At 41.1% G+C, this 15,732-nt stretch overlaps 1 protein-coding gene across 2 annotated transcripts in view; it reads right to left on the bottom strand.

Annotated features, from left to right (window-relative positions):
- Positions 1 to 952: 952 nt before the first annotated feature.
- Positions 953 to 15,732, bottom strand: part of LOC121885296 (unconventional myosin-XVIIIb-like) — a 51,460-nt gene continuing 36,680 nt past the window's right edge. The window contains exons 28-36 of one of the 2 annotated variants that reach the window (XM_042394620.1): positions 14,997 to 15,113; positions 14,822 to 14,905; positions 14,478 to 14,615; positions 13,932 to 14,117; positions 7,648 to 7,781; positions 7,502 to 7,543; positions 4,912 to 5,085; positions 3,246 to 4,186; positions 953 to 1,196 (exon numbers count right to left, since the gene is read on the bottom strand). In XM_042394620.1, the coding sequence (XP_042250554.1) occupies positions 3,256 to 4,186; positions 4,912 to 5,085; positions 7,502 to 7,543; positions 7,648 to 7,781; positions 13,932 to 14,117; positions 14,478 to 14,615; positions 14,822 to 14,905; positions 14,997 to 15,113 (1,806 nt within the window). In that variant the 3' untranslated portion in view covers positions 953 to 1,196; positions 3,246 to 3,255. The remainder of the gene's footprint in view (positions 1,197 to 3,245; positions 4,187 to 4,911; positions 5,086 to 7,501; positions 7,544 to 7,647; positions 7,782 to 13,931; positions 14,118 to 14,477; positions 14,616 to 14,821; positions 14,906 to 14,996; positions 15,114 to 15,732) is intronic. The other variant, XM_042394619.1, reaches the window with a different exon arrangement.

Here is a 15,732-nt window from a genome sequence, read left to right as displayed (position 1 = left end):
TCTTTTCTTGCTCCTCCTGTGATTTTATAATGAGTGTGTATTGCAGAACGTTTCACAGCACTGAGGGAGTGACATCACCAGGAGCAGTTGGAGAGGAGGATTTTAGAGTACACTTCTGGTGAAATCTCATAAATCCCATGACTTTGGCCAAATCTTACATTAAAAATCATATTTTAGTAGGAAATTTCGTTGTGAATCCATTGATACAGGTTTGAAAGTGGTCAGACTTATAGTTTAGACGTCAGAAGCCTCTGTTTGACACAAAGTTCATGCCTCCCCGTTGTTTTACATTGTAAGGTGTGATGTGGCACTGCAACTTTCAGGGCTTATGAAATCCAAACCGTTGGAGTTATTACAAAGTTCTTAACAACTTTTTTTTCAGCATAGTGTCATAAGTCATCTGGTAAAGTGTGAAGCTGATACATTAACGCCCTCGGAGGAGACAGCGTTTGTTCGGGGGCAAAATTGGGGCAAAGTCTTATTTTGAAAGGCTAATTGTGGACTTCCTGTTTGATTTAGGTCAGCGGTGTCAGTGTATGATTTGTAGGTCTTGATGAGACGAATAATTGAGTTTTGATTTGATCTCTCTATGACATTCCTACAGGCCATAGAGGCCATTTTACTTACATAGGTGGCGCTAGAGAGCACATTTTGGCACTTTAGGGGTTCATTTTTACATTTTATCAAATTTTTCACCAGTTCTGATGTGTGTGCCACATTTGGTGAGTTTTTGAGCATGTTTAGGGGGTCAAATTTAGGGTTTAAGTGGCATAATAATAAAGAAACAAACGAAAAATAGGCCCCCTTTTGGGCTCGGGCCCTAAAAATCCAGCAGTGAAACTTGAAGAAACCTGAGATTGACACATGCAAACAGGACAAAAATGTCTGTATTTGTAAAATACATGAAAAACACTCTTAGCTGCGTGCATACTGGAATAAACTCACAAAGCAAAAAGTTCAACTCATTCTTTATTCATATACAAACAATGTTTTTTTCTGAAAATACAGTTTGACTGAGTGCTTGTGGACAAATGTACTTCAGTGGCTTTAATATCAATATGTATGTAGAGTCAAAAAAAAAACAAAAAAACATCCTTGTTGACTTTTGAAGTATCTGATTCAGCCTTGATTGCAGCTCTACAAGTCCTCTCAGTCTGTCTGTGAAGCTCGCAGCTGGACACGGACACACAAAGAGGCTGATGGGAGAGAAAAACACAGAAAAGAGAAGATGGTCACTCCGGGGGGGCGGGGCGGGGGGGGGGGGATACAGTATGTGCTCGCACAGACACACATATGCAGGTCTGGGCTCGTATTTATCAAACACCTCGGGATTGTTCCTAGAAGTTGCATTGAATGTGGACTAAAAATACTACTTCTACACCTCATTTGGGAGAGAGTGATGTCATTTATTTACTTAACACGTCGTCTTCTCTCACTATTTCTTTTTTTTCTTACAATCTGGCCCCTGTTTCCCCAATAATGATCAATTTTTTAGAAGTTAAAGTGTTTTCTAAGAGCATTTATACAAGTGCTTTTTAAAATTTCATGAGTTTTACACTAATGGTGTGTTCAGACAGAAAGCGAAGCAAATTTTTTGCCTCACCTCATTTGCTCATAATCGACCGCTGGATTTATTTGCTCCAAACAGCCAAAATACAAACTGACCATTAGCTGTAAACAGCAACAGATTAACACACACACACACTTCTGTTGGGGCCCTCGTCTCCTCTCTCTCCTCCGTCCTCCTGCCCCGTGACCCGGAAATCGATCTCAGCGCACCATGTTTAAGGATGTCTTAATTCCTAAAATGCATCTCGAGGAGAGAGGAGCTATAAGCGAGGATGCACTTGTGTATCCTTTGTGACGTATAGAAGAGGCGTGACACACAGCTGGAATATACAAACCATTTGTAGTGCTTCACACAATAAAATATATAAAGGATATATGTGTGTGTACATTCTTGTCATATTATGCCATGTTGTAATTTGAATTAAAAGTAAATATATAAGTTGTCGTGAACACTGTTCTGCTCATGTGTCAGAGATCATAAAATACAGCAGCAGGCTGTAACAAAACAACGGACAGATGATGCAACTCTGCAGCACGTTTATATTTAATTGACATGACGGCTTTGAAGCGAGGACGTCTCATTTTGTTAAATGTCTGTTTCCTCGCCTCCTCCATTCGCATCTCAGGTGGGAGGGACTAAGATGCAAGGAAAGGAGGCGAGGATGTACAAACTGAGAAATGAGAAGAGGGGTTGGAGTGAGCCTTTGTGTTTGTGTTGCTCAACTTCTGACTGAACTCTCTGTACGTTTATGAAGTAGATTATGCAAATTTTTTGCTCAAGTTGAAACATTTTCAATTTGCATGGATGCATCAAGTCACGCTGCCTCTAATCACGCCTTTCCATTGACTTTCTATGTAACCGCGTCGCCTCTAAAATTCACTTCACATTCTGTCTGAACACACAATAAGAGTCTGCAGCCATGCTAGCAGCTCTGTGAGGCTGAGCTAAATGCTAACATGCTGATGTTAAACAGGCATAATGTTTATGTTGTCCATCTTAGCATGGTAGCATGCCGACTACAGCTGAGGCTGATGGGAATGTCATGAGTTTTCCTGATATTGTATTGGACAATTTGAAAATTTCAACTGTTGATGATGCAACAAATGACTACAATTCATCCTGAGGGGAACATGAATGTCTGAACCAAATTTTATGGCAATCCATCCAATAATTATAGAGAGATTTCACTAAAACCACAAATGTCAACCTCATAATGGCACTAGAGAAGTAAGAGGACACACCATCTGGGAACCATGAATGTCTGTTTCATGGCAAACCAACCAACACTGCCATCCTACAGCCATGCAGCTGGTGTGACCAATAAAAATACATCAATCACAAAGTGGAAAATGTTGTAAATGACACAAACAAATTGTTGTTCTTGGAATTATTCGATATGAAAACAGCTTAATGTTCAGTCGACAGGCTACAGCTTTCAACTGCCTTTTTTATGATTCATGATACTGTTTGGAAGTAAGTTTAATAATCTCTAAAAGTGTTAAGTTATGTTTTTGGAAGCATCTCAAGATTAAGGTTTGTAGATGGATTTTATGATCATCTTAGTCTTAAAATGCTTTTGAGAAATGGGGCCATTAACTAAAAACTAAATTAGAGCTACTTTGTGTAAAATTTGAGATCTTCCATATCTGTAAGTAAACAGGAATATAAATCTCACCTCATCTGGCTCAGTCAATCTCCTTCTTGAGGTATTTCTTCATGACTGAAGCCACGTCTCCTCCCTCACTGCCTTCTGCCTCCAGCCTTTCCCCCTGCGGCCTGTCAAACCTGCGTCTTGACCCTCCTGAACCCTGAGAACTTCCTCCTGATCCACCTGAGCTGGAGGACTCCGTTTCAGAGCCTTTCCTGCTCCGGGTGGAAGGAGGCAGCTCTCCGAAGTGGACGCTCAGCGCCCTCCTGCCTCCTCTGATGGAGCTGGCCAGGCTGCTGGTGGACTGAGCTCTCCGGATGGCCGGCAAGATGTCGGAGGCTGCGTCGTCACGGTTATCACTGGTCAGCCGGCGGTTTTGGAAGACCATGGGTTCTGAACCCAGAGAAGCTTCACCTCCGTCCTCTGTGACTAAACTCCCCAGCATGCACCGCCTCGGCGCCTGAGGGGAGCGCTGCAACGGTTCCAACGAGTCCTCCTCCGGGATGGACAGGGAGGTACGAGAGACGTGGGAGGACGCCAAGGAGGAGAGGCGCGGCAGGGAGGGCATCGACGAGAGGGAGTCGCTGGAGTTGAAGCGAGAGAGTTTGGCTCCGGCTGCGGAGGCCGCTGCAGACGCCTGAGCGTCGCTGACGGAGCGAGCACTGGCGGCGCGAGGCAGCCGCGGGGAGGGCGGTTTGAGGATGCTGGGGCCGGGTCGGGGCTCCTGGAGGTTGTCTGGACTGAGGGAGAGCGCGGAGGCTCTGCGTCTGAGGGTGGAAGCTCCGGTCGTTTGATAAATCGGCAGGGAGATGGTGCTGCCAGCTCCGTCTGCCGTATCGGCGCCAGCTCTGCGCTTGCGAAGTCCGTCCAGCAGCTCGGAGAGGGCCGAGGAGGACGGGGCTCGACTGGGACCTCTGGAAGCGGCTCCTCCAGCCTCAAAGCCTTCTTCATCAGGGTCCACGCAAGAACTGTAGAGACATAAAAGAGACACTTCAGACTGTAAAACATCATAGCATGCTATTCTGGCTCATACAGGGTTTATATCGTTTATGACAAGAAGAGAACAGTGTTTGTCTGAGGATGTGCAACTAAAACCCTCCTTTTTAACCTGGTTTTTAATTATAATGTTTTATTGGATATTATTTATTTAATTAGATAATTTATTGTTCTGTATTCATGTCTTAAAATGTTTTATAATCTATTTTTTTGTCATTGTTTTTCATCTATTTCATCTAGTTTTTTCATTTGTTTAATTTATTTTAATGGTTTTATTTTTACATTTTCCACATTTTTTACTTCCTGTGTGCATTAATCTCAAATAGTTTTCCTGTTTACAGCTTGTCAGTCATCTGTAAAGCACTTTAGATTGCACTAACCTGTATGAAAATTACCATAAAAATACATTTTGATTGATATATTGTACGTGTAACTATGGACTCGCTGTAGAAATACTGCTGATTATATTATGAACTAGTACTGTACCTTATCTTACTTCATTTATTTTTTATTCCCTTTTATATTTAACTGCATATTTATGTATAAGCATAATATTTCAATTAACTTCCTTTTTATTGACATAATTAAATTGTTGTAGTACTTTTTTTCAGTCCATATAGATTCAACTAATGATCCAAATAAATAAACAAAAAGCAGACCTAACAAACATCTGTGAACAATCAGATGTTGGATTTACCGGAAGCTGTAGGTGCTCATGGTGTCAGCGACAGACTGCCGCCCCCCGCTGATGGTGCTACCGCTGTATACGGAGCCACCGCCACGGGATCCTCCTCTAGGAACTCCCAGCCAATGACGAATCCCCTCCCCGACATCCTCCGTCCCGATAGAGCCGACGCTGGACACCGAGTCACTGCGGGAGGAAAATCACAGTTTATCCTCCTCCTCACAGCAAACGACACACATCTCTCCTCCGTTCCTTATCGTGCAGAAATGCAAACACATTACAGACCATAATATCTGACTGCAGCTCAGACTGAGTTGATGATGTAACTGCAAGAAAATCATCATCATCTCTTTTGAATTGTCAAAACTTTTAATAGTTTTCCTTCCCTTTGCATAACTGTCAATCAATCAACGCAGGATCAAAGATAAAGTTTAACATGAGAAAGTTTTAGATGCACTAAAGTAATGTGATTTTCTTACCTCCCAGGTACTCAATGATTTCCATTCTAGTCAGTTAGATTATTTTATCAGCACACAGACACTTGAAATTGGTGGAAATATTTGTTAAAAACTGGTCCTTTTTGGTGCTTTCAAGTGCTTATGGAATAGTAGGAAAAAATGCAAATTATCAAGCTAAAAACATACTGTATACTGTTATATTCTGGATGTAAAGATGACTGGTAATAGATGGAAACGTTGGCTTTTTTCAGCAGCGACCCTTTGAACTGTTAGTAGCCATGCATGCAGCTGTTTTAACTGCAGTCACCTTAAAGGATAATTCAGGTTTATTGCAACTTGGGTTTTATTTTTTGTAGTTTTTGGCCATCATTTCTGTTAATAATTGAGACTGGGTTTTAAATAACCATCAGGTGAGCTAAACGTATTTGCAAGACTGAAGAATTAATTCATATTTGCAAGAAATTAAGCCAAAACTGTGAAATTATGACCTAAACTGTCTGTTGTAAACATCCATCACAGTTTACAGTCCTGCTTCGACTTTGACCTGCAGTATTTATCGTCGCTGTGTCACGTTCATTTGTTCTGGATGGTGGAGATGAGAAATGTTTATGACGAGCAGTCACACCGTCTGACGACTCCTGACTGTTGTGTTGTTTGCACGGTTGTGCCGTGTAAAGGTTGAAAAACACTGTGCATTGTGTCACGATCACAAGGAGGAAGGTCGTATCAGATATGAGCTTGTCTGGCTATCAGGGTCGGTTCTTTGCTCGATCAGAACTTGCTGTACAACGTGTTGTTTGACCACGTTGGGAGTCAGAAGTGTTTTTCTGAGTGGCCGCACTTTTCACTTTTCCTGGAAGGTATTTATATAATGTTGCAATCAGTTGTTCATGTGAAATGTGGCAGTATAGTTAGTGATTAACAGTTGTATGTAGCTCCTCTACAGCGAGCTGCTGCTGTAAATAATCATGACTTAAATACATCAGTGCGTCACAGGAAGTGTTTTTCCATCCACCTGTTTCTATGGTGATTTAAAACCTGCATGGAAATGCAAATAAATATTGCAAAAAAGTTTTAGCACCTGGCTGAAGTGGAAAAGTCAGCGTATTGATAAAAGCAAAATGCAATGTTAAAGTGAATGAATGATGTCATACATGAAGCATGTGACTCAAACGTCAGTCAAGTTTCTACTGAAGAGACGAAAGCATCAGATCTGTTAGAATTTTATTTTTATTTTCTTTTTTATTCTGAAAATTCTGTTTAAAATTGGCGCTAGATTTGCCTGATATCATGATGTCTTTATCATATTGAGATTTATAACAGTATTATAACAAATGCTGTGATGTGGAACTTTAAGTTTTACCTCCAAATAAAGTGGTTTTTAGATAATCTGACTTCATTTCTGATAGAAACGGCGGCCAAAACTCTGCAAATAAAACCCAAGCTGTGATAAACAAGAATGCTCCTTTAATAAGCCACATTCTCTTTCTTATTGAATGTTGTTATTACAATGAGATGAATGAATGACGACACTTCAAGTCCTGATGCGATGTTCAGGTCAAACCTTCATATCTGTACAACATGAGATTACATTCGTTCCATAAATACTGAACAAAATCTACCAAGAATCAAACCAAAATAGTCAAAAATTACAATAAATTATTCAAGAGTGATACATTTGATGACAATATTCTGCAGTTATTTCCCAACAACAACTCTTTCTTTCTCTTACTGGTAATCCTAATAGAAGGTGGTGCATCTTCTTTATTTCTCTATTAGTAATTATAAACAACTATATAGAGACGTTGGGGGGGAAATAATTTAAATTTTACTACTTGTTGCACTTCTAGACCTTTGACCCGTCCCTCCAGAAGTAACTGACCAATAGAGACGCAGCTCTGTAAAACACCTTTTGTGTCGTAAATGAGAAATTCAGCAGCAAAACTGAAAAAAGTGACGACTTAAAGAGAAACCAGTCGATCAAATGAAGCAACCTTGTACTCTTACATCACCTCTGGGTTTCAAATTATTCACTTTATTCATTATTTTTGTTTGATTCTTGGGATATTTTGTTCAATTATTATAAAACAAATCTCACAGCCAGATACTGTAAAAGCACACACACACATTCGTAAGTGTCTTACAGGTCTTTCTTTCGAGTCAGGGACTCCACAGCAGTTTGAACGCTGGATTTGAAGGGCAGAGTGGTGAAAGGTTGAGTTTACACATATATAAAATGTATTTATTTGGACAGAGAGAGGAGGGGGGGGGCGGTGGCTCCCTCGGCTACCTTTCAGTGTCGCTCTCGTCGCTCGACTCCACTTCCTCCAGCGCCGCCTGCAGATCCACGATACGGCGGATGGACGTCTCCAGATCGGCCTGTAACGCCTGTCTGACGGCGGAGAGCTCCTCCACCTGCATCTCCTGCAAAGCAAACAAACAAACAAACAAACAAAGACGCTGAGATTAAAGGACGTTTGTTGACACGAGGGGGAGAGTAAACGGGGCCCGGCTGTGTTGTTTTTCATCACCCGGGGCTCATTCCACCACTGCAATTACCTTCAGTCCGGCTCATATTACCTCATCAGTCAAACACTGAATGACCACTGGCATGTCCTCTCTCACATGCAGAGCTACCGCCTGCCCTCTGCTGCCGGTGTTAGCGCCGCTGCGCCTGGTTATTTGGAGGGAAATTATCACATACGCACGCTGACATTGAGAGAATAAAGTGATTTATTAATTCATTTTGTCTGTTTATTTTATTGTTGTTGTTGTTCTGTCTCTCCGGCATCCTGTCACACATGCCTGCACACAAAAGCTTCGAGGCTTTCAAAGTTATTGGCTTTGAGGAGACGGGTGTGGGTGCAGCGGTTGTCATAGAGACACATAAGCATGTATGAATGTGTGTGTGTGTGTGTGTGTGTGTGTGTGCGTGCGTGCGTGCCGGTAACCTTGAAGAGACAATGAGGATTAATCACAGTCAGAGAGAGAGAGAAAGCAGGATGAGAGAGAGATGACGTTAAGGATGGTGGCGGGGAGGGAGGTGCAGGAGGAGAAATGTGTGTATGTGTCTCTGCATAGTTGGTCGGTAGGTTGTTAAAGGGCATCCGTGTGTGTGTGTGTGTGTGTGTGTGTGTGTGTGTGTGTGTGCGGGTTTTCGCTTTGTGCTAATAACTGAATAATTATTGAAGCTCCTTCTCTTTTCCTCGGCTCCAGAGGTCACAAAGAAATCTGCAGCGAGCAAGAACAGCGACATGACTGAGCGTAGAGCCGCAGCGATCGGTCGATTTTAATAAATTAGAAAATTAATCAGCAACTGTTTTGATAATTAAATAATTGTTTTGGGCTGCGGCTAATAATTTATCTGTAAACTGTCAGAAAATAGAGAAAAATGTGGGTACAATGATGTCGGATATTAAACCTGCTCTTGTCATGATCCTGTATCTCCCTAACCTCTCTCTCTCTCTCCCTGTGTGTGTGTGTGTGTGTGCGTGTGCGTGCAGAGACAGGTGTGCAGGAGTCAGAGCAGAGACACACCAGCTGCACCTCCTCTCAGTAATCAAGCCCTCTTCAAATCCTCATCCCCGCCACTTCCTCTCTGTCAGATCGTAGCCTCTTGTTTCAGTCAGTGTTTCTACGCTTCGAACCACTTCACCTGCATTTATCCAGTTCTCTTGTTGTTGTTGTTGCCTGTTTTTTTTTTCTTTGCTTAACCCTGTTTTCTGTCTCCTGCAGTTCCATCAGCCCAAGCTTCCCCAAGACTGAGTTCCCTTTCGCCAGTCTTTACAATAAACAGCTCTGAACGCTTCGGACTGACATCAGATTGTTTGCACGCGCCCACAAACAGCCGTCCGTCTCGTAGTCTTTGTTGCTGAGGTTGTTCACGTTGTCGACTTGCATATATCAGATCAGATTCAGGCTCCAAAATGTATGTTTCAGCTCATTGTTTATCTGTCTGGCTGCAACTTTACTGTTTTGGTTCACTCTCAGCGCTCTCATAGCGTCTTTTTGGGCCTCAGCAGGCAGCTGTTTTCAGAGATAAAGCTGTAAAAAGCCGCTGTACACTACCTGCTAACAGACACAGTTAGCTGTAGACTAGCTGGTGAACATAGTGGAGCATTTAGCAGCTAAAGAGCCAGATATTTCCCTCAGGAGTTGGTAGAGAGCAAAAACAGAAGCTAAAAGAGAGTGAATATTGGACTTATATTCACCAGGTGGACAGAAACACGACTCCACATGAATGATAATGTTGACTAACAGTCTAAAATCCAAAAATATTCAGTTTATTATCATATAAGACGCATAAAAGCTTCAAATTCTCACATTCGAGAAGTTGCATTGACTATTTGGCATTTTTTTTGCTTAAAAAATGACTAATGACTGTTTATGAGTCTTCCAAACAATCAATAGATTAAAACTTATCCAGAACTCAACCAGGATAAATAAGATCAGATCATATATAACTGCAGTCCTCCAGAACCTTCACTGGCTACCTGCTGTTTTTCAGAATACCATTCAAAATCCTCCTTTTGCTTCACAGAGCACTCGCTGGTCTGGCTCCACAGTACATCTCAGACATGCTGTCAGTTTATAACCCCAGCAGATCTCTCCGGTCACACAGCGGAAATCTCCTCCATGTGTCTATAGAGCAACTTTGAAAGCCTGGTGAGACGGCATTCACTATTTATGCACCTAAAGAATAAGAACTTAAACCTGCTGCAACACTGATGTTCCTATAAAACCAAACTACAGACCTTCCTTTTCACACAGTATGTTTGTTTGCATATGTTTTTTTATGTGTATGTATGAATGGATGTTTGTTTATTTGCACATTTTTGCTGTTTTATTTATTTATCCTTTTAATATAAAGCACTTTGAACTGCTTTTATATCAAGTGCCAACCTCTGGGGCTGTAAAATGAAGCCAATGTGGAAGTGCCAAAAACTGCAGTTCCTTGAATGGCTACTTGAGGCTCCAAAAGCGAGTCAATCCCCATAGACCCCCATGTTAAAATGCCCAACTTTACAGCAGAAATAAACATGTTTACAGCCTGGAACAAAAAACAGTTTTGGTCTCTGTAGCTAATTTCCTCTTTCATGACAACTGTACGGGGGGTAAATTATTTTATAACTCACCCGTTTAAATTTTATTAAGCCGTAAAGTTCTGCATAATGAAGGACATGGCTGCTTTGAGTGACAGGTCCGCCAGCCGCTAGGTGGCTTGTTTCAGCCATTCGGCCCGCCTCTTTGCCCATTTTTGATTGGCTGGGAGTTAGGCAGAGTCACGCACTGCCAAGATGGCGACGGCCGGAGCGGCTCACTTTGAGCTTCAAAACCGCTCTTCAGAAACCAACGGGTGACGTCACAGTGACTACGTCCATATCTTTATACAGTCTATGGTTTATATGAGATGCTGTTGTACAAATAAATCTGAACTGAACAGAAACGATTACTCAAATGTCCAAATAGTGGCTGATTAATTTTGTCCATCGACTTAATCGATTAATCGTTGCAGCTCCAAATTTTTTTGGAATACAAAAGTCGCTGCTGAAGCTACAACTCTCAGTGGTTGATGTCTATGCGTACCTCTTAAAGGGACCTTTGTTTTTGTTGTGGATATTTTGAGCGATGGTCCACAGTGGAGAAAGGCGCACACGAGACTTTTGATGTCTTAATGCTGAAAATGTTTATTGAAAGCACTCGGCCAAGTGGAGAACCAAAAACGGTAAACACTGGAGTGTTTTGCTCCGATGCTGTTCTCCGATCCGTTCTGCCCTCTGAAGGTCCGAGTCCGAAGCTGTGTCTCAAATCGCATACTTCTGTACTTACACTTAACATTTTGAGTGCATAAGTGCACTGAGAAGTATGGAAAAATGCACTGTGAGTACCCGGATGGTGCACTCAAAACAGTCAAAAAGTTGAGTGTGGAACTATGGACACTTCTCGCCCTCAATGGTCGCCATCTTGGCTACGTAGCGGAAGGGGAGGGACCACTTTTCAAACTGGAAATGGCAGCCAGGTATGTTGTAACTACGGTGAACATCGCCACATTATACAAACATGTGTTTTTAGCACTAAGCACCACTATACTGTTGTCGGATATAAGCCATCAGTATGTTTTTTGGGTTAATTAAGCAGTCTGTAATGATTTGGTAGCGCAAACAATAACGTGAATGCTAACGCTAGCTAATGCTAATTTGCAATCGTCATTTCCGGTAAGTGCACAACAACTGTGTTTGATTTGAGACAACACTACCCTGTCAAAATTCACGCACTACACCAGTAAGTACATAGTGTACACAGTGTACTACATGAAAGTGTACAGAAATATGTGATTTGAGACACAGCTCTAGTCTTTATCAGCCTACAATATGAAAAATTAGTCTGATTGGTTCACTAGTTTCTAAACAAGGGACTGCACTTTACCCGGTTGCATGTAATTCCAGCAGTTTTGGTTTGAGTGTCTGACTGTGTCATCCACCTATCTGTGTTGCTTAGGGAAGCCTCCTGTGACCTTGGTAACCATGGAAATACTGATATACCCTCTATCAGAGAGGTTTCTGCCTTCCCCCAAAACATCACAGACAGCTGAAGTCTCAAGAAGAAGATATCTTCATCTCTGATGAAGAATTACCCTCAAAGCCAAGCTTGACCCAATGTAACCCAATCTGTAACCTCTAAAGATGGAAAATTCCATAACAATTTTTGATTTGAATACTTCTGCAGTGTCCTGTTTTGAATAGTTCTTATAATATCTGTTTCCACTGTGATTTAGCTTATTTTACAGTTTACTGGTATATTAGATTCCTGCAAGACGCTGATAAAAACATGATTAAAATAAGCAAAAAACCCCTATTAAAACATGTAGTTATTACATCATGTTTACAAGTGTTTATGTGATCACCCTCTGTGAGTGAGCAGGAACTCTCTCTGCTGCTGTTCCAGCTATCAAGATCTTACACTCCACAGTAATGAAAGTGATGTTTTCAAATGTTCCAGATAATACGCCAGCTGTTGTTTTTTTGTTCATGACAACAGTCGAGAAATGACTTTTGCTTTTGGAAAGTGTGTTGTGCTTTCAATCATAGCCTGGAGGAAGTGTGTTTTTTTTTTTTTTCCTTGCTAGCCTCTCTAAAACGTCTCACAGCTTGGATATGATTAAGGCTTGTTGGTGGTGGAGAGGTTTATATTTAGCAGCCTCGGTGGTAGCCAGGTAGAGCTGTGTGGTGATCAAATGTTAAATGAAAGTTGCAGCGAGGTGTTCTGTCCCTGCAGTTACCTCCGTTTCTTGGCGAGGAGGTTTTCATCTGCTGTTTACGGTCTGATATGTTTTAACCGCAGAAGAAGAAGAAGAAGCAGCAGCAGCGTAGCTCTAATAGATGTCAGTGTCTGTTCCCCAGAGACACATTCCCATCAGCCTCAGCTTTACTTTAAGTTTAGCGCTAATTAGCGAATGTTAGCATGTTGACTAAGATGGTAAACATCATACCTGCCAAACATCAGCATGTTAGCTCAAAGTCCTGCTGTTCTAAATACAGCCTGTACTCATGGTCATGTATAATTTATCGCATCAGACCCCCTGATATTATATTTTGCAATTGTTTATATTGCAGTACTTCTGCAATCTTACAATATTTATGTGTATATTTTTTTGTTTTGTTGCTTCCAGAATCATTGGTCTCAACCCCTCAGATCCTGGAGCCTGGAGACCCCCTCAGTCAGTTCTAAACTCTGCTTTCGTCTGGTCGGAGATATCAGACACTCAGATGGAGAGAAAATACATGTTCAAGTGGGAGTTTTGTCTCTTCTGCCATAGCGGTTCATAACTCCTTATCTTGTTAATCTAGAGAATGTATGCACTATGTAGGAATCTTTTATATATGTAGTGATGGAACTGGATTTTTTTCATGTTTTAGTTCAAATGTATCTATAGTTTCTATGAACAAATTTCCCCTTAAGGACAATAAATCTCTACATCTAACAGAAAAAAGGGGAAACTGTCACATACATAATGATTATATATAGTAATTAATTCATCAAAATAAATATGTCAGCTGTGATAAAGTAAATGCAATCAAGTCTGTACTTATTATTATGTCAGTTGAATATCTGCCAAAGTCTGCTGTGTAATTAAAGTCACGACTCTGATATTTGTAAGTTTTTCTCTCCATCTTCAAACTCAGCAGAGACAGCTGAGTATTTTTTTTATCCAGTTTATAGTTTAGTTATAGTGCCAATTATCTTCCTGCCTTCTTCTTTCCTGTGATAAAGAATCTTATGAATACTTTCCATGAAAACTGCCTCCAGCATTTGGAGTTTGCTGTTTCTGAATATCTTGTTTTATAGATTGCTTTACATCTACATAGAATTCCCCAGTATTTCTCTTTTAACTGTACTAGCTCTGAGATTTTTGTGATTTTCTGACATTGTTATAAATCTTAGAGAGGGTGAGTTTATAGTTTTAAATCATAAATAATATAAAGGAGAACTTTCTCTTTGTTGCACCTTTTGAAGACAGTTTCTAGCTTGTAAAAAAAAAGAAAAGAAAAAGCAGCAGTGTTTTGATGGTGTTACCAGCTCCATGCGTCTGCGGCTGCTGTCCTGCTCGCTCTGAGTCAGATCCTCCATCTCCAGCCTCATGTCCTGCAGGCGCTGCAGGTAGTAGCGGGCGTTCTCTCTCTCTCGAGCTTCAGCCTGGGCGCTCTGCTCCAGCTCCTCGCCCAGGCGAACCACGCTGTCCCTCAGACGCAACACCAGCACCTACACACAACACACACACACACACACACGTCACGTTTTATTACTCATCATATCAACCCCTCACAACCCCCACAAAATGTATTGTTTGGATTCACTGAATATGACAGCTCTCAGTTTTATGTAATTATTCATTATTTTGACCAAATTTTATATTCACAAATCAATATTCTTAAACTTTTCAGAGCTGATTGTCCAAATCAAACAATACATTTCTTCAATATCTGAATGTATTACAGCCTTTAGTCTCCCTGATGTGTTTATAGACACAAGCTGCTACTGTACACTTATCTCAATAAAGCTGTTATTAAAAAAATATTAAGTTATTTATAATTATGTGTTGAAATCGGGAAGGATTTTTACCTCAAACCTCTTGACTTGCCCTCTCTGAAACTCCAACTTGTTTTCCAGGTCACATACACGCGCCTCCTGTTTACTGACGATGCTGCGCCCCACAGTGGACGACTCCAAGAACTGCACCCTCGACACACTCTGCTGGAGCTGCATCACGAGGAGTAGGTGGACAGAGAGAAGTGAGCCAAAAAAAAAAAAAAAAAAAAAAGCATTTGGAGAGCTGATTTATGGACTGATACATCAGTGAATGTGACAAGAATCCACCTGAAGCTCTATTAAGATCTGCAGGTTTAATGATCCAGAGCTCCACTACAGCACATAAACCACTTAGTGCTGCATTTATTTTCTATTACCTCTTCCTGAAGAGATTGCCTCTGTTTCTTCAGCTCCTCTAGTTCGGCTTGTAGCTCTCTGATCTGTGAGATGTCGTTGGAGGACTGAACGAGAGAACGAGAGCGAGAAGGATTTGCTTTAGAGATGTGAAGAGATTAACGAGAGACACACCGTGTCAAGTACAAAAAGCCATACCTGTGCGATGAGCGCTTTGTGCTTCTTCATAAGCTCATTGAGGTCTTCCTGGTCCTCCTCGAGCCTCTTCAGCAAATCCACCTTTTCATGCTGCAGCAAGGCTAACTGCTCATCCACCTGGACACACAAGGACAGAGGAGAGAGACTGAACTATATGCATAAAGTGTCCTAGCAAGTGTGTCATTTCCACTCATAAAATCCTATGTTTGCCTTCCATCAGTTTTACAGTTTCAGTCCGATTCGCTCGATAAAATCTCTCTAAACAGAGTCCTCTGACTGACTCGCTGCCAAAATCTAGACAAGAGAAGATAGATGGTGATAAAAGTGTTATGTAGGACACTTTGTTTAATACTGATTCATGGAATAGAAGAAGATCTACAGACACGACTCACCCTCCTCTTCCACGGTGTTTGTGGAAATAAAAATCACTAAACTTCAATTTTGATTTACAATAGTTAATGTGCAGTTTTATTATTCTCATAAATAACATCTCACAATTGAACATCAGTCAAAACTTAAGGCAGCAAAGGACAATGTTCCACTTTAAGTGACTACAACTATATTTTAGTCTTAACCTGTTGTGTGCGTTATTTATTTCATTTTCATTTTTGTGGTTGTAAAAGAAAGTTACTGTGTCAATAATACAAACATTTTGGCAATATTTCTAATTCTTCTACAGATTTTTAGGAGGCGCAAACAGAAATTTCATCATACTGGGTTATTTGCCAAATTAAAA

The sequence above is a fragment of the Thunnus maccoyii genome, chromosome 19, assembly GCF_910596095.1.
Source record: "Thunnus maccoyii chromosome 19, fThuMac1.1, whole genome shotgun sequence".
Taxonomy (NCBI): Eukaryota; Metazoa; Chordata; class Actinopteri; order Scombriformes; family Scombridae; genus Thunnus; species Thunnus maccoyii.
Note: the sequence above shows the minus strand (reverse complement) of the source record. Positions and strands in the feature narration are given on the sequence as shown.